Raw genomic sequence first — 19,542 nt, forward strand, 5'->3', positions numbered from 1 at the left:
TGAACACTTTTCCAGGGGATTTTGTGCCACCAAACTGCAGTGCTCCTTCACAATCCCCAGCCCAATTTTTAAGCTGCTTTTGTGCAGCCTGCTGCTTCTGTACCAATTGACCTGGGTGTTTCTTAGTGGCCTGTTGCCCCATTTTTCAGCCTTAGTGCCACCAAATGTGGGTGTTTTTTATTGACCTGTGACCTATGGCGACATTTTTGGACCAAACAGGGGTACATTAAGCCAAAACATGATCTTTTCCTAATCATAACAAAGCGTTTTTTGTGCCATGTTCACCACAGCATTTTTGAAATGTAAAGCTTCAACATATCCACCACATAAAACTGTAAACATGTAACTTATCTTTGGTTTCAGAAAAATACAATGCCAACATTTTTTTCCGTAAACTGTGTTGGAATAAACCTCTGAAGATGTATCAGAGTCATCTACTGTGCACGAACTTGAGTGAGTGCTTTGAGGAGTTTCCCTGAATGCATTTCGGTCGCCCCTGCAGAACCTGATGGATCTTTTTGCAGGAGAGAATGATATGTTATGTAGTTAGAGAAAACACCAGCTAGTCAGAGCACGGCAGCATCAGGACGTTTCCACGCAAACTAAACACGGGTGTCGGGGTCGCTTTATTTATGAACCTGTTGTTGGAGTAAAACTGGTATCTAGTTTTCTGTACAAGAAACATTTTTAGTCTAGAGGGAATTTTTTTCTAAACGGTTCTGCCACCGAAACTTGACACTCAGCACTTTCAGAAAGATTTATTTCTCCTATTGGACATTTTAGCTGCACTGGAAAACAAGATGAACCTCGACTTGCCTGCGAATATTTGCTCCAAAGTGTTTTACTGTGAATGGATCACGTACTGCTCAGTTCACACAGTATGTCTCATCTGACTGAATCTGTTGCAATTTTTATTTTATTCTGACAGCAGTGATTGACCTCGCCTCATCTTCTGGGTTTTGCTGTTGTTTCTGAGAAACAGATTCATAACCTCAGCTCATCTTATTCCTGGAGCTGCTTTTCTTTGATATACAAGTCAGATGATTAAACATTTAAAAAAAAAATTAATAACACAATTAGTGTCTGTATTTAAATATGTGTGTATGTAAATATGTGTATATGTGTGTAAGCTATATATGTCTTTTTATGTGTGTACATTTATATGCATGTTTATTTGTGTGTATGCAGTATTTTTTTTTAACTAGGTAAAGTATTTACTAGTTCAACAATCCACTGGCCCTTATATATATATATATATATATATATAATTATACATAATAATACAAATAATTATAATTATATATAAATAATAATCAATAATAATAAAATTATATATATATAAATATATTTATGTATACAATTAAAATATATATATGTAACTACTTATTTTATTGCTAGTATTATTGCATTCTTCTTTCTTTATTTATTTGTATATATACTTTTTATGAGTCTGTGGAGGGTGGGGTGTATGTACTTGTACTTGAATGTTTTTGTGTATATTTACTGAGTACACAAGGTAATTCTATGTTTAACCATCCAAAAACTGGAGCAACATCTCTTTTCTTGTGCTATTAAGTGTTATGTATTAAACACTTTGTTATATATTAAACACATTGTTGCGGTTTCTTTAAAAAAAAAAATGGAAAAAAGGCAACATAAAACTTGGTAAAACATGTTTTATAAATAATAAAAAAAAAACCTGATTTAGATCTTTTTTTTTTTTTTAAAAGCTAGGGAAACAAACTATATTTATGATTATCATAATTACAAACTGAAAATATGAAACAGAATTATTATTTTTTAAGTACTTTTTAAAGTCATTTACTTGATATTTCTTTCAATATCTTTTCTTTGTTTCTTTCTTTTGTTGTTTTTTTTTTACCAGTTTTCTGGTAATTTTCTAATACATTTTTCTTTTATAATTTCTTGCTAATTTTCGTGTCATTTGTTGTTTTTTTTCCTTCTCCTTATGTTTTTGAAAGAAATCGATCTGATTTTCAAAGTTTCAAAGGATTGAAAGATGAATCATCAGATGATGAAAAATAAAGCCCCCGGCAGTAGTTTGGATGCTGACCTCGTATGTGGATCATTAGATAAAAAAATGTTCTTTCAATAACTTAAATGTTGGAAGCCATTATAAAATGTGTCTTTAGTATCAGGATGCAGATAAATATCTGTCGGGCACAATATCATAAAGGTCAGATTGAATACTGTCCCAGAAACGAGGCTGGCGTGAGACCAGAATAATAAAAGCATCCAAAGCATGACTACATTTTCTCACGAAAGAAGCCACAGTCACACATCGTCTGAGAAATGAATTAATTATAACAGACAGATGTTTTTGAAATTAGATTTAGGTAGGAGCTGCTGTCTCTGGGTCTGATGTAATCACTAAGCTATTTACTTTTCCACACCACTGCTTATTTAGCCAGACAGGATGTGATTAAAAGTCCTGTTTAGAGTCTTACATTGATTTGATATGGTGGACGTATTCCACAGTGGCTCGCTGATGTGGAATAATAAAATAACATAATAATCTGTGACATAAATTAAAAGCAGAAGCAGGCACGCAAACAGCTAATGACACTGGGGTCAAATGTATGTGACAACTAGACTCGGGGCTGGCAGGCATGAAAACCACACACACTAATCAACATTCAGCTGAGCTGTCAGTGAATAATACACCGAAAATCTGGGAACAGACACTGTTGGGCATGACAAACATTCGGCACCTGCAGGTGAGAAATTTCGCCTGATGACAGCAGCGAGAAGTGAACACAATACAGCTGTATGTGGGGAGAGGAGTGAGGCACAAACACTGCAGGATCAGAGCTGAAGCCAGCGAGTGAATCAATGACTTGTGATTAGAGGTGAGTGATACGGCTGTTACACTGAATCATATCATTACATTTATCTATATGAGGTTTTTATGTATCTTTTTAATATTTCTGGGTGTGTTATGTTATTTTGGACAGTGTTGCATTAACCCTTAGGGACTGTACGGTGCATTTTATGCGGTTTTCATTCTTTAGTTTTTTGATCATTGTGGCTGTATTCATACATATGGCAGACATTTTAGCAAAAATCGTGTATTTTTGTTTAATCTCGGAATTTCCAGCTCAGATCCTACAATAAGTCCAGAATGAAACGTGGAAACAAAACTGTTACATGCGCAACTGAAACCCATTCAAACTGGCATTTTTGATCCCACAGCCATCAAAGCATAAAAACATGCGTTGCATAATTTCTGGGTCATTCTGGGCTTTGAATTTGTCATTTTTTACTATTTTCCACCTGATGACATGATTTTTTAATTAAAAAAAACCTACTTTGTGTTATATTTTTTAAAGCTTGATTTCAGAAAGAGCAATACCAGCATGTGTAATATTAAAGCGACCACTTAGTGTTAAAAAGAGTTTTGCATCCCTGTGATGGTGTTTCTTTGCATTTGTTCAGGATAAAAAAATTTTGTCCAAGTGAGATTATCACTATCATTTAGGATCATCATTATCTGTTTTTTCTTTTGCAGGATTTTTATAAATTTTCATTTTCTTTTTTTTAAATTCTACTTTTTTAAAAAGTTAAAGTAATTTTTTGTTAAGTTGCTCGTCACCTTTTTTCCATGTTTTTCGAAAGAAATCAAGCCTATTTTTCTCAGGTTTTAAAAGGGTTAAACTTGGAATTTAACCCACAACTTTTGTTCTGCTGTGACAGTTTACACCATGCCACTGCAGTATTTTATGCTCTTATTTTAGCCGTGATTGCACCTGTCCAGCTCAAAGACAGAGTTGTCTCTGTTGTTTTCTGCCTCTAACTTGTTCCCAGCTTGCACCGCTCCGACTCTCTTGTCAGATGCCTTAAGTGTTACTATGTATGGAGAATCAGCCCGAGTGACATGGTCACCTGTCACATTCACAGGGAACGGGCATCTTTCGCTCTCTCTCCTCGTGGTCCACCTTTGACTGTTGCCGTGACAACGGTAACCTGTTGACTCGTGGGCTTTCTGGTGATGGGGTCAAAGTCATGTGCACCTGCAGCTGAGGAGCCGTCTGTCAAGTCACCACCTGCCATCGGGCTCAGGGTGGACTCAGACCCCGGCCACAGACATGAAAGTTCTTTTTTGGGGATTTCTCTGTTGATGTCTTTGTGAATGAAGCCTCGGGGACGTGGCCCCTGACTGCAGACATGTGCTGCCTTTGAAGAATGTGTCTCATGTTATGATACAAAACATCTCCAAAATTGCTGAAGTGCAAGGTTCCAAAAAAACTTGAACAAGTGATATTGAAAACACAGTTGTGTGAAAATATTGATTTCGATTTTAGACTAGTGTAGGAGCTGAGCTGGAAATTCCAAGATGAAACAAAAATGCACAGTCATGCCAACATTTCTGAGCCAAAATTATCAAAAAAACGAAGAATGAAAAGAGCATAAAATGCACCAAACAGTCCATGAAAGTTAAATACTTGGGCACGCTGATTGGGACATTTCCAATTAGCAGCAGATCAGGTCAAAGGTCACTGTGAGATGGTTTTATATGCACAGAAACATGATTTCTGCATAGTTAGTGTAGACCTGAACTTTCGAGCTCTGTCTCAGAAGTAAGAAAACCTTGTTCAAAACCTTGCTGTATCAGCGCTAATAACTACAGATCCAGCCTTAGAACAGCTTTTCTCAACAGTACGTCGTGTGACTCGCTTTATATGTTTAGGTAAGGCCAGTAGTTTTTGGAAAAATTCAACCACACACTCCATCTCACTCTTCATCTCTCCCTCTGTGTACTGACCTGGCCCAGGGCTGATCTGGTTGTCATAAAGGTGGATGTCATCTCCGCAGGCGATCGGCGAGTCCTGTCCCTCCTCTCGGCCCTCGCTGCCCTCCTCCTGCTCCGCCTCCCGCTGCTCTGGGGACACAACAGCACAGGGTCACCTCCTGGACCTCAGCGGCTCCCAGGCAGCCAAGAAAACCCACTTTTATTGCAATCATTTTTGGCCAAAGTAGCTGACAAGTCCAGAAATTCAACAGATGCTTAGTGTACAAATCTCCAGACTGACATTTTAGGACAAAAGACCATGAAATTATGCTTATCTATTTGCCAAAATTGTTTAAAAAAACAAACAGAAAACAGCTTTTGTGTCACTATGTTTGTGTGTGTAAAGCCCGGCTTCACCTGAGTGCTGTTCCCAGGAACGTAACAAACTCAGCAAATTAAGAAAAACAGAAAATCCAGGTGGAAAGCAGAGTCTCTGCAGACAAATTAATTTTGTAAGAGTCCATAAATTATTTCTTTAGAAAAACCTAAAGCGAGGTATACACTGTAAGATTTGAGTTGGTTTCTGACAGTTTTCAGTTTTTTGAGCCACACCTCATTTCAGATTTGGACCGAGTCTCATACACATCTGACATCATTTGCCAGTCAGTGTACAGGGAGGAGCGAGGACCAATCAGGGCCCGATCAGCTGTTCCCGACCGGCCGTTGCACATTTGGATGAATTTCTGAAACGCTCCTCGTGAGTCCAGTTTGCAAGGTCAGCGCTTTTTGCTCACTCTATCAATCATACAGTGTAGCTGCTACCCAGCTAATTTGTTGGTACTGTTAACACCTTTGACGTTTCGTCCAAGATGTCTATTTATTTATTTTTATGTATTTAAGCAGCTCCCTGAGAAAACCAAATAATGTGCCCCCCAATTTGAAGCGCTCCCATCAGGACGGTGCTTTAACTACCACGAGCCACCAAAAATGTTTATAAAAAATAATTTATTCCGACTGCAATTAAATGATTAAATTCATAAATGAGCTAATGTAACATTCAGCAGCAAAAAAAGAAGCGATGTCAGAAAAAGCATCTATACCAAAACCTGTCTTTAATGACAACGTGAACTGTAGGCTTACAGGTGTTGAAAAACTTCAAACGGCGTGATGTGACTGTTTTCTCTTTACTGTGGTGATGCTAAAACAGAGCCAAGAAAACAATAAGGTAAGCTACGCAAAAAACAATTAATAATTATTGTTAAAGTAACCAATTTGGATCTTGAATCAATGTCAGAAACTAACAAAAATCATTTTAGGGACATCAAATGGGTTATTAAGAAAGCCGAGTTTTATCGTTTTGGGGTGTGCAATATGTAAAAGATTTCAGAAGTAGTAGTAAAGTAGAAGTATGGAAGAAGTATTTGAGCAATATAAAGAGAGTCCTCACATAAAACTGGTCTGTCTCTGCTGCAGAGAGACAAAAATACTTTTGAAATTGTTACAGGTTCAGAGAGAACAGAGAAAAAGGACGGCAGCTTTGGGTTTCACTCAAAAGGTAGAAAGCCTAAAACTTCCGAAATGTGTCTGGTACTGCATTTTTCATATTGTAACAATAACAATGTGTTTTGAAGGTGACTAAAAACACAGAAAGAGAAGATATGCTTAATAAGTCCTCTGTTCGGCTTTTCCAGGCCTGTTTTAATTTACCTTAGATTATAGCAACACTCTGTTGCACTGTGACATTATTTGTCGATGGCTGATATTTTTGTGCATTTTTTTCTTTGCAGTGTATCTGAATTCATAAGATTTGTACTTTTTCTGTTTTTATGGTTGTCCTTTTTACATCTGGCAACAGCCTAACTACTTTACAGCTTTTCACATTTGTATCTTTACTGATTTTCAGCTTCTTCTGTCAAAACTAAATATATATAGCGCCTCAACGTCACCGAGAGCAGCACAAACAGACGCTCTGCAGAGCCTGCTCCCATTGATTTCTCTGACAGAGACTTCTTTTAATGTATAAATAGCTGTAAGCAGATGACCTCTATGTCTAAAAACCTTAAAAAATGGCCCTTATTGTCAAAGAAAATGGCAGATTTGATGTTAGTCAGTGGTTGTTTTGATATGAGAACAAGTCTTTGGTGAATCAGCAGGTAGACAGGGGTTTTGAGCAGGTTTTTTTGGTGCGTAATGGACAGGATTTTGTATGGTAGACAGCATCACAGGACTCAGCCTGGAGCCTGTTTGTATGACTCATCCCATTTTCTCTCCCTGACACAGCAGCCCCTTAAATCCAATCCTACAGTAACTAGTGGGCTTCCAAATATCATCCGGCGAATCGGGCATGATGCGACGAGAACAATACTCGTGCTCTTTATCTGCTGACCTTATCTGTGAGGAGGCCCCAATTTCAGTTCATTCAGTTTGTCCTGCGTCAGGATCATCCCTCAACACTTGACATTATTTGAACCTCGCCGTGTCGTCGCCCTGCCTGCATCCTTCTGTGCCTCAGACTCACCGGCTGGGCTCTGACTTTCAAATCACCTTGGGAGAGAGCGGCGGCTGCAGAGCTGGAGGAGCAAAATCGACAGTTTTGACTCCAAAAAGCACTGGTATCAATTTCAGAAGAAGTTTTTTTTTGCCCACATTTTTATAAATTATTAATATTTTTATAGCTTGGAAATATTCTATTCGATCTGCTTTTTACTCGCCTATCTATTTATTTTTAATATCAAACTCCAAATATGCAATTCACTATTCAGAATTAGGCATTAAAAAAATCCCAATCTGGATTCTTTTAACGGTGTGATTGGAATAATAAACGGGATTGAGACGAGCTGCGCATGAAGCCGAGCTCCCCCCATCACTGCGTCACTGTGACCAGTCGATACGAGCATGCAACATGTAGAGGGAACAAGAGATGAGGGATGTTTGATATGAAAACACTGAATGATTGATGTGTTTCCTTCAAACGGTGTGCAGCGTTGTGCAGCAGCCTTTGACATGTGTTTGGAGCTGTGACATACAGAAACACTACAGAGCTACAAAACAGCTGCACCAGAGTACATGCGCATCACTTAAGGTGTTTGAAACTTTTGTGTTTTTTTGTTCTGAGGATCACTCAAACACGGCACAGAACTGCTGCCACTGTGATGCTGTGAAATCTCTATAAAATGACAAGGTGACACCCTCAAATTGCTTGTTTTGCCCGACTGACAGTACAAAATAGAGCTAAAAAGAGTGGCTGAAAAATCAAAGAGTGGATCGAGAAAACGTAATACATAACTATTTGACAATCAATCATTTTAATGCCATGTTTTAGAAATAATGTCAAATGTATATATATATTTTTTGGCTCATTTTCTGTGTATTATTTGACAATAAACTGAATATATTCAGATTTCTAAACTTTGGGTTAGCAAAATAAGCCATTTAATGACATGAGTTTAGACTTAAGGAAATAAGAATGGAAATTTCTTACTTTTTATGACATTTTACAAACTAAACAATAACTTCCTTAACTGAGAAAATAATCTGCAGATTACTCAGTCTGACAACCACCATACGCCCAATTTAATTATATAAACTCAATACTATTCAATAAATGTAGTAAGGGGTCCCCACTCTTGTTCTCTTAAGGGGTCTTTGGCCTAAAAATGTTAAAGATTTGAAATATTAAAGCCTTAAAATAACACAAACAGACAAACTGATCAAGGCAGCCATAGCTCCTGTGTTCTGCAAAATAAAATTCTGAATGTTATATAGCATACACTTAAACTGATATTGATGTTTTTAGGTGGCTAAAATACATTTTGCTATTGCCCCTGTCCACAGCAGTACATTGTTTAGCTTCTGTGTCTGTATTCCTGTCTGCTTCTCCAAACTGGAGCAGAAACAACTGACATCTACTGTCAGTAACACACTGACTATGGATAAGTACCTCATATAACCCTGTTAAAAAAATCTGAACTATAATATTAAGATTAACAATGAAGTAAAGCGATGCAAATTTTCACATCTGAGAGGCATTAAACTCTCAAATGTGAGTATGTGCATGCCAGTACCGCAGAAGGCACATGAGATTTAAAAAAAAAAAAAAAAAGTGAAAAGTATTATTCATGCATAATTCATAATAATGCATAATAATTAATTTGGAGTGCAACTTATCAAGAAGACGCAGTACAGACACACTATAATGCCATCTTAGTGTTACTGCATGAAGTGTTTTTTTCAGTTACAAGGTTGTTGTTCAGTAAATCAGACACTAATAACACAGCGCTGCATAATACCTCATAATAGAGGCTTTTTTTTTTCTACCAAAAATGTTTTGCACTGGTCAGAGGTGCCTGGCTGTTTTAAAGGGGGTACATTACTGAACAAGTTTGAGCAGTAACGCACTAACTGTTTTAACGCAACTAGTCAAATAGTTTTAAATGGTTTCAATCAGCTCTGTTAAATAAAAAATTAGTGAGCTTTTATGAGTAATCCAATTCTTTTGAGTCATTTTTTTACTGTGTAAAACTTCCAAGGTTTAAAAACGTTGATGACAGTTAAATTACAGGGTTTCCCACAGCGCTTTTAAGTAGAGACGGGCCACCTCTCCTGAACTAAAAACCACCTACACTAATAAAAAGTTAATAAACATTCATAACACATCAAGCTCCAGGGAAAGAGCTGAAATAGTATCTCCCATTGTATTCCATATATTAAGTGAGTGTGGCTATTGTTTAGGTCGTCAGTTATTAACTAAAAAGATCACATGATTGGGATATGAGTGACTTAGCACCTTTAAACAATTGCCTCAGGCAATCCTGGATTCAAATCCTAAAATCTACAAAATCACCTATAAATAGAATCAAGGCAATGTTGTACAATAACGATAAGTAGATAGGAGATTTAAAATTATCAAGATACATATTGTGCATGGCAATATAGACTAAAAACATTGTGATGTTATTTTAAAGCCTTTTAAGTTAGATTGTTACCACATCGCTGTTAAATGTGAAAATTTGTTCTCGCCCCAATTTATATATTATTAGTATTTGCAAATTGCAATATTGCTCCATGGTCGCAAAATGCAACTAAATAGTCACAGTCTGGAGCTCTGCAAAAGCCCGGCTTTTTTTGTGTGTGTCTGTCAAGGGCAGAGAGCCTAAAATAATTGAGGCTAAAAAAACAATGAAAATGTATACTTGATGTGCACAATAAAGTAATTTCATACATTGCATACGAAACAGGCTGCGATACATCGAGTGTATTGGATTAATCGCCCACCCCTATTTTAAACCCTTTTAAAGTACGCCCTGTCCCATTTTGCTTTTCCTAAACCTCACCACAGCAACTGCACTTGCCCAAATCTAAGCTCTGTAACGTCAAGTTAACTGCATAACTTTACGTTATTACGCAACTTTGGATTAACTCTGTAACCTCATTCTTGGGGTGTTAGTTTGTAGGTCATCATGTAAACTGTTGTAGAGGAATAACAATGCATCAATGCATCCCTGTACCCATCCTTTTGCATATAACAACATTTTTTTACATGTTTTTTTTAAATTTCATCTTCAAACATTGCATGTTTTTTTTAAAGTTTTTTTTTCTGTAGTCTACACTAACAAGGACACAATTTTACCCCCAAACATGCAGCTGTTATCAGATTCAGTCACTGCTTTTGAAGCACACTAAATGAGCACATTAATAGTTGATATGACTCAGAGACACATCAACTATTAACACATTAATGAAGAACATACCGAAAGTGAAGGCACCAGTACAACAGGATTACTTCTACAGAGCATACCATTCGTCATGACACCTTTGCCAAGCGCGTACGCAGAGCATTCAGCTTCCAGACCAACCTTCGCTAATGAACCTCTGAGACGACAATGGTGGATAATGCTTACTCGCCTACAATAATGTAATTGCATTTATATCCTGATAAAAGGTTGCCTAATAAAGATGGTTATGTTGTGCTGCAGCGGGGGGCCTTGTGTGATTCTGCTGAGTGAATCGCCGTGTTGCAGGAGGGGAATAATTGGCTGGGGGAGACAGGGAGATCCAATGCAAGCATATTCTGTCCTGACTGCTTGTGCTGCACATACTAATTGGGCGCCTCTCCTTGGCTAGGAGGTAATGAAACTGCCGTTATCATAACAGCCGGAGCAAAGTTCATTATTTATATCCAAATGCAGTGGAGTGTGAGAGCTGGGGGACTTTGCTATGTCTGTGCTGCAGCTCTTATCTGTAAGTCACATCTTATACTGTACAATGCACATTATTGGCAACATTCAAATAAAAAAAAAAAAACCAATCCCGCTACCCCTCATGACAAGATCACGCTTTTATTTGCATTGTGTCTGCAGCTCATGGATCCCTTATTGTCAGTCGCTTTCTGTTCTAATTGTAGGAAACTGGCCGATGCTGAATTCGTGTACGTAGCATTCATATGGTGTTGGCTCAGACTCACCCATTTCTTGAAAGAAGTATCCATTCTTGGACATCCCAGAGGGAGGTGCCTCTGCAGGAAAGAGCCAAACAGAGAAAGACAGTAATCAGCGAGGTGAAACTGTGCAACAACAATAGGCCCTGCAGGGAGAGATTTTCATTTTGATATATGTTCATTATTTGATATTATTTTTACCCAGTAATTGTTGTTGAGAGAGATGGTTGCAAATACAAATAAGAGCCATGATCAGACTTTTGTTGGTCTTTTGGTGCTGATGTTTAAGAGAGAAAGACCGACACATTTAAATGTAGAGTATAACATGGACCCTGGAAGTAACTTACACAAGTATTTTTCATTTATTCACTCATTCATGCCATTAGAAGACAAAACAATATCTACTAATGTAGGCTGTTCTCATATACTGTTCATACATTTACCTAAAATAAGTAATGCACCACAGTCCATGTATATCGCACATAATCAGGGGGGCTGCATCACTTCAATGACTGAAAGTCCGTCTAAGGAGGCCAGTTAAGGTGGTGAATGGGTCAAACAACACAGGACCTTTAGATGTACCATGTCAAACCCAGTGAGCTTGAGTCATTTTGAGGTAAGTCTTCACCATTTTTCTTTTTTTTCTTTTTTTTGCCTAACCAGATAAAATTTGCTGTTGTTGTAAAATTTGCTGTTGTTGTCCCTTGTTGTCACTGCTGATAAGGCATGTTAGATTAAATTTTAAATCCCTCTAAATAGCAGCCAAGCAATCCATGAACCATGAGTTCTTTTTATATTTAATTTGAATTAAAAAAAAGGAAAATAATTTATTATTTATGAATTATTATTGCATTCATTCATACATTTATGAATCTACCACAAAAACTAATTGCTTTTTTTTTTAACTTTTGATTTTAGAATAAGAAATGAAAAAAAAAAACCAAAACGCCATAGACTGGTAATTTCATTTTTTTTATTGTGTTCAATTTGTGTGACCAGAAGGTTGACAAATCTTATCAAATTTGGTGTGTGGCTAGTTTGGTCATTTCCTGTTTTTGACTTTTATTTTGAATTTATTTATGAAGAAAGACATAATGAATCTTTTTTTCTGATTTTGGATCCCCAATTAAATAAAAAAAGAAGAATAAATACACATATTCTGAATTTATTAGTTTCAAATGATTGTGTTGATATCCAAACTCAATATCTTTTAGCTAACCCAAAGACACACATGTACATTGTTCAACCAGTTGCTCTGATTGACTTGAACATTTAAATATGTGTAAACAGCGAGAGCAAGGGAGCTTCCTGACTTGTCTCTTATCACCTCGACAGAGATTTGTGGACACAGAAAAAAAAAGAGCTGACAAACAGCGAGCAGACTATTTAGATTCTGTAATACAGGTTTGGTTTCCCTCCTAATGAGGCCGTAGCTGTCAAAGGCACTCTGTGTAAGAGTGAGCACAAACTGGGCAACCCTGAAGTTCAACCAGAGGGCGAAAAAGAAGAAGAATCTCCTCCAGGGGATGAAGAGCGTTATCAGAAAAATGTTTCATTCCTAACATGTTCATTAGGTAGGAAAAAAAATGTTAGCAGGCGATGATTGTATGCAACACACACTCTTTTCATCAGCAGAGGTCTTGACTTCGCTCATACATTCAGTGATAATCCATAGTGAGTTTTGCTTCCAGGCAAGCAATCGTTTTGCAATGGTAGGGGCGCAGCGGTTTTTTAAAATGGTGGATATCTCATTTTGGAATTAAACTTAATCTGGTGAAGAGCTCCACTACAAACGCACAGAGAGGGAATTTAGAGTAACATTTCAGAGTGTTTGTCACGCGGCCCTGTGGATGCGTGCAGCATGCGGATGGCACGGAGAGACGAGGCAGATATTTTGAGGGGATACTTTGAAGGTTATTGAGACATTGTGGGCTCGTGCTGAAGGAGGGGATGAGCTGGGGGGAGGCTGTGCTACCAGACTTCAGTCAGGTTTCTCTTGAGCAATAGGCCAATCAACGAAGATCAACAGCCCTGCAAAAATCACAGCCAGCCCGCAACAATCACACATACTCGTTCATGCACAAACGCTGTCCTCTGAAACTACGGGAAACTCTGATAGAGACGAGCGACGTCGAGACATCTCTCCCTCCTTAAGGATTCTCTGATGTGACAAACACAGAATGCAATTTTAATTATACAAAATGTTCCTTCACTCTCGGGGTTGGACGCAGAGAGACAAGGAAACTCAAGAGTAAAAGAAGCGGGGATTCATTTATCCCCAAAACAATTAGCCTGTTTAATCTACACAGGTAATGATGTAGCTGCTGTAATAGATATTTGCATTTTGCATCAAGTCTTTTTCTGTTAGGTCTCCCTCTCTGGCACTTTGTCTTGGATGGTTAATGATATGTTCATTTTTCATGGTTTTTTTTTTTATATATGCAAAACAAATTTAACCAGCACAAAGACTGGAAGGGAGGAAACAGCTCTCTCCAGAACATCTTAAACTCACTAATTAACACTTAAATTCTCATTAGATTCATCTGCACAAAATCTGCTTGTAACAATGACAAGTTGGGGTTAAAAGGGGAATTGTGTGTCTTACAATTCCTTGGCAGGCAGTAGTGATGATGAAACCCCATGATTTCAGCCAAGAAATAGTCTGAGACATAAACCCTGTAAAACTGGTTGTATTTACACTTTGTTTTTTATCCAGATTATCATGATTACATATATAATAATGAGTCAATTTAGGTGGGTTTTTATGCTAAAACAGACTAACCATCTCCTGTCTCCAGCTGCATATTGATCAGACAGATATGAGAGGAGTATTGATCGTCTTATCTAACTCTCTGCAAGAAGGCAAAGAAGCATATTCCCAAAATATGAAACAAAAAAGATGCCTGTAGAAGACATGAAAGAAAACTTAAGGGGAAAAACATTTTCCCCCATATTTTTATGTCCACATAAATAAGAGAGACAACATTTTTTTAAAAAACTGGTCCAGTATTGAGTGAAAGGGCTGCAGCTGCTAGCGGCAATGTGCACTGTCAAATAACGGTGCATTGTTCTCACCAAACAGGACGAAAATTTTCTCATGCCGTTACTTGCAAGTATATAACTGCTGGAGTATTTCTGGAGCATTTTGCTGTGGTTGCGCTAGCTGGGAGAGACTAACTTGAGCCTCACTCCCACTGCACTTATAACCTGCCAACATCTGGCTTTTTAATGCAATAAAAATGTGTACGATCGGCATTCACACCCCGGTCAAATGACTGCAGTAGACACAGGTATTTATTGCCTCCAGTTTGCATTGATGTAAACTCAACACCCGGGTGAATGCACTGATTTCAGCTCCTAACTGGCGAGATGCGAGGATCACTAATTACTGTTCATCTCCTCCTAAGCAGCGCTCAAACATCGACCCAAATACATCTGCGGTGTTTGAAAGAGAAACTGAATAAAACAGAGATATATATAAAGAAATCACTGAAAAGTTCTCAAAGACCTGCTGCTCGCTACCGATTACTTGTTCTCCAGCCTGTCCCTGACATCACGCAGACACACCAACAAAACTACCCGCATGTTGACAGAAAGGCAGACTCTTCTGCTACAGCGCCGTGTTCACTGGCAGTGGGAATGCAGTCTATCGCTCATATTTAGCGGGTTTACCCTTGTTCTAAAAACATGCATGCCCTAATTTTTGTGGAAAAGGGGTATCGGTTTGCAATAAAGCACAACAGATAGCTGGATGTAAACACGGAGTCTCCGTGCCCTGAAGCAGAGGGAACCAAGATGGTAACACTTTTTAATATTCATCAAACTGTCACAGCAGCGCATTAGACGCCCTCTCCGCTGTATATACATCAAGTATATTCCATTTATTGCACACTCCTTTCTATTACTATCAATTTGTATATACTGTTTGGTTGTTGATTCAATACTTTTAGTCATATGATGGATTTTATCATGTCGCAGTGTCCTTCAAAAAAGTGAAATACCTCATCCCTGCCTTTTTTCAAAGCTGAAAGGAGTCTTAAATGACCTTCATGACCTTCAGTCTGACTGGCTACTGATAGAAAAAAGAGTTTTAAATGTCAAGGACAATTTTTGTGTGAACCTCAAGTAATCGCCTGGATGCTTACACCAACCAAATTTAGTTGGTAATTCTTTGCTTATTTCTATAAAATGGCTGGTTTACCTTGCAGCTATTCCTCTGTGAAAGAAGAATAAACACTACGAGGTAGATTGACTTCGTGTTTTGTTTTCATTCTAATAATGAAAACAGGACATATTTTTGCTTGCAGATCTTTCTGATTTGTGATAAGAGTCAGCAGAGGTAAAGTTCGTCAAAGAAAACTGTGTTTTCTTCCTCCCAACCTGGCTTCTCTAAGTATCAAAATACAAATCAGTTCCCTCATCCGAGCCGCAGCGTTAACACAAACATGTGGGAACATTTCTGCAACACCCTCTTCTGCTTCTGCATTACTGAGCGTGTTTGATTGTGATGTCAGTCACATCAACATACATTTTCTCTTCACCTTCCTACACAGCACGCACAGGTCGATCACATCCCTGTTATGCAGTCTGCTCGCCTGCAGCTACTGCATTAAACATTTCTTTCGGCACAAACACTCAGCTAGACTATGAGCTGAAGGGATATACAGCAATATGTTGAATTTTGCATACCATGGGTTGTTTTTCTCCCTTTTAGTCATTTAAACACTCATGCTCACAGCTCAGCGGCACAGCCAGAGTTATTGTCCAGTACGCGTTTCAGTATTTTTATTTTGCTTGTCCTGCTGTTTATTGCTGTAATTATTATGGTTATTATGAGCTTCTGTCAGCACCTTTTGACATGAACAATTTACATATCAGTCTCATGTCACAAAAGTATATTTTATGCACAAATCAAGACACCACTCTTTACTTTTTAGGGGACAGTCACATTTCCATAACACTCCCAACATGCATCTGAGCTGAAAGCTGTCACATTAACGTAAAAGCTGCAGCAGCGCGGGGTTAAATAAACCGAGGGAGATTCAATCGGCATGTTCCGCCTTATTGAGAGCACTGCAATAAATGTCTCACTAAGTTCTCATCGCTTATGCATCAGTTTATTAAACCACAAAATACTGAGTGAGTCAATTTTACAGCAAGTTGTTGAGGCGATTCTTTGAATATCAAATCAGTCTATAATTTTTTGTTCTGCTTGCAGTGTGGGACAAAAACTAACTTACATAATCATAGAACGAAAACAAAGGCTGCAACTCTGAACTGAATTACACTATTTTCTTAATAAATGTTGTAAGAAATACCAAAATATTGTGACAAAACTCTCATCTGAATATCTCAAAGCTGAACATGACATCTTTATTTTATTTAAAATTTATCTATTTATTTTTTAAATCTATTTTACCTTTCTAATTTCTGTTTTTATCTATTTTATTTCCTTTTATTTGTGGTTTTATTGCTTTTATTGTTTCTGTTGTTGTTGCTTTTGGTATATTTCTTTATTTTATACTGACATCATGAATTTTGCATTATTTGTTCTCTAGTTTGATTTCATCCTAACTCTGCCCTCGTTTCTTCTCACTTGTGGTCAGTAGACTGTTTGGCTCTCCTTTGGTTTTATCGCTGTCTCTGTATCCCAATTCTGCTTTACTTTGTTTGTCAAAGCTCTTTGTAACCTCTGTTTATAAATGTGCTAAATAAATAAAGTTATTATGAGTAATTATTTAAATTACATATTTTGTCTGAGAAACGATCCAAAACCAAAATATATTAAATTTACTATCTAAAAATTACTATACTAAAAATAAAAGCAGCAAATCCTAACATTTGAAAAGCAGGAACCACAAAACATTATACTTTGAAATGACTTACACAATAAATCCATTATGAAAAAAAAATTAATTTCCTGTCATTTGACTTAATGATCTCTCAACTTATCATTTAGGCTCTATTAATATTCACACCAGCACTCCCTCTCTACATGTTCCATTTCCCTTCATTCGATCTGCACGGATGAACCAACGAATATCGAGGAAAACACTTTCTATGCGAGCAAATAGGAATTAGAGCCACAACTTAAAGTCTCACCGGGCACTGGGAAATAGGCCACAGAATTCTCTATCTAATGAATAATGAAGTTTATGAAAACATTGATGGGGAGATTCCCTGATGAAGCCTGTGAGAGAACGCCGCTTCCTCTGCTGCAACATATGCCAAATATCATGCAAGCAATGTGGCTACAGCGGTGCAGCTAACAGCAACTGTTATTCTCAGTAAATGTGGCATTATTTTTTCTATTCATGCATCAACTGATTACTGAAAACATCAGAAACTAGAATTATCGCCTTATATATGCCTCTGTCGACCAGTTACGTCACAGTTAACATCCATGCCTCTAAAGATATTTACTGAAGACAGAAAAAAGTATGGAGTATATAAAAGGTGACAAAATGACCCAAAAATGAGCAAGAAATTGGCAGAAAGCTGTAAGAAAATTATCTAAAAATAAGTTTAAAAAAAAGAACTTAAAACATGCACACAATACATATTTTTCCATAACATAATTTTAAATATATTGTTATAAGAATTATATTTGTATTTTTTTGGCATTTTTCCTAATGCTTTGATTATATTTTTTTAGCTAAATTTCAGATTATATCCTTTTATTGAGACCTTTTAATATTTTTTTGTTTTTGCAATTTGCAGGAAATTTCTTGCCAAGTCGCCCATTATTTATTTTCCACATTTTTGAAAACAAAAAAAACAAACCACTTTTCTCAGGTCTCAGAGGTTCAAATGCCTGTGAAAGGCGCCTGAACACAGCACAAGAAAACTGATGTCAATCCAGGTATTCAAGGGTTAGCAACAATGTTATGTAATCCATATTAGAAATGTAATTATTATTTGGTAATGTAAAACTGAAAACAAAACACCACAGTGTTGAAGAAAAATAGCTGCATAAAATCAATAAACCTTTGTTCACAGGAATCATTTTCAGTGCTCTCAGAATCATTGAACAAAAACAAATCTGTCTTTTTCCTGGAGCGGTTTTTCTTATTTATTTGGCACATCGTGCCAGCCTCCCGCGGACGCTGTGCTCCTGCGTCTTTCTCTGAGTGCAGTGATCAGGAGCAGCATCATGAAGATGCATGTGCTCTGCTCGTATTGAGCTGTTTGGCACTCACAGATGCACAAAGAGATTTAGGCGGATTGAAGAGGACTGCATGTTACCGTGTTCTGGCTTTACCAGATCAATGAGAATACAGCAGGAACATTGTGTTGTGAGACCAGCTTCACTTTATGAACAAATAAAAGAGCTTTGTTCAAAATTTAAGCACCCGAATAAATAACGCTAACTCAAGTGGAATAAACATCAAACAAAGTTTTATTCTCTGGGAGTGAGTAACCCGTTACATTGTTTTTGTAGATCATAAACTCCTAAATTAGAGTGAGGAAGTTAAATGAGCCGTAGTTGACACCGCACGATTTGTTTTGGTTGTGTGTCTGCTGTAATAGGCTGCACAAACACGTGCAGACAATAGTTAGACAGAGCTGATTACGCTGATTGTAAAAATAATTAACAATCCTGCAAAACTCTAACATGAAATGTAACAAAACCAGAACAATCAGCGCTAAATTTGTTTGTTTGTTTTCATCGTCTTTTGTTTTTCTTTTGGTTTATTTTAAGTATCTTTATGTTCATTTTTGTTGTTTATTTCTTACTTTCATCCAATATCCAATCCATTATCATCGCTTTGTTGACACTGTATTCGGTTATGTGTATATGCATGTAAATGGTGAGCAAAGGGTTAAATTTTTTTGCCAGCACTGATAAAAGTGAGGTGAGTAACCAGATTGAATCTGTGGTTCTCTTTAACTTTTCTTAGCAATAATATCAACAAACAGTAACCAACAATTTCTCTGTGTACCTTTAATGCTTGATACAAAACAGAACATATGAGGACTAATAATAATAATAATAATAATAATAATAATAATAATAATAATAATAATAATAATAATATTTAATAATAATAATAATAATAATAATAATGATAAATAGGACTTGCTTCATGCTTTACATGAAATACAGAAAGAAAACAAATACAAAAATTTAAGCACCCAGTTAAATCATGCTAACTCAAGTGGAATAAACATTAAATAAAGTTTTATTCTCTGGGAGTGAGTAACCTGTTACATTGTTTTTGTAGATCATAAACTCCTAAATTAGAGTGAATTTTTTAGAGCTGTAGTTGAGACTGCACTTTTTATTTTGGTTGTGTGTCTGCTGTAATGGGCTGCACACACATGCAGACAATAGTTAGACAGAGCTGATTAAAGA

The 19,542-nt window shown here is 37.0% G+C and overlaps 1 protein-coding gene across 5 annotated transcripts in view; it reads right to left on the reverse strand.

The window, feature by feature from the left end:
- Window positions 1–19,542, reverse strand: part of slc4a11 (solute carrier family 4 member 11) — a 154,065-nt gene that overhangs the window by 71,994 nt on the left and 62,529 nt on the right. For 3 of the 5 annotated variants that reach the window (XM_088087810.1, XM_042500470.2, XM_088087809.1), the window contains 2 exons: window positions 11,214–11,264; window positions 4,784–4,900 (listed from right to left, as the gene is read on the reverse strand). In XM_088087810.1, coding sequence (XP_087943936.1) covers window positions 4,784–4,900; window positions 11,214–11,264 — 168 coding nt within the window. The remainder of the gene's footprint in view (window positions 1–4,783; window positions 4,901–11,213; window positions 11,265–19,542) is intronic. The other 2 variants (XM_088087812.1, XM_088087811.1) reach the window with 1 other exon arrangement.

This window comes from Plectropomus leopardus, chromosome 14, assembly GCF_026936395.1.
Source record: "Plectropomus leopardus strain MGB_pleo_1.0 chromosome 14, ASM2693639v1, whole genome shotgun sequence".
NCBI lineage: Eukaryota > Metazoa > Chordata > Actinopteri > Perciformes > Serranidae > Plectropomus > Plectropomus leopardus.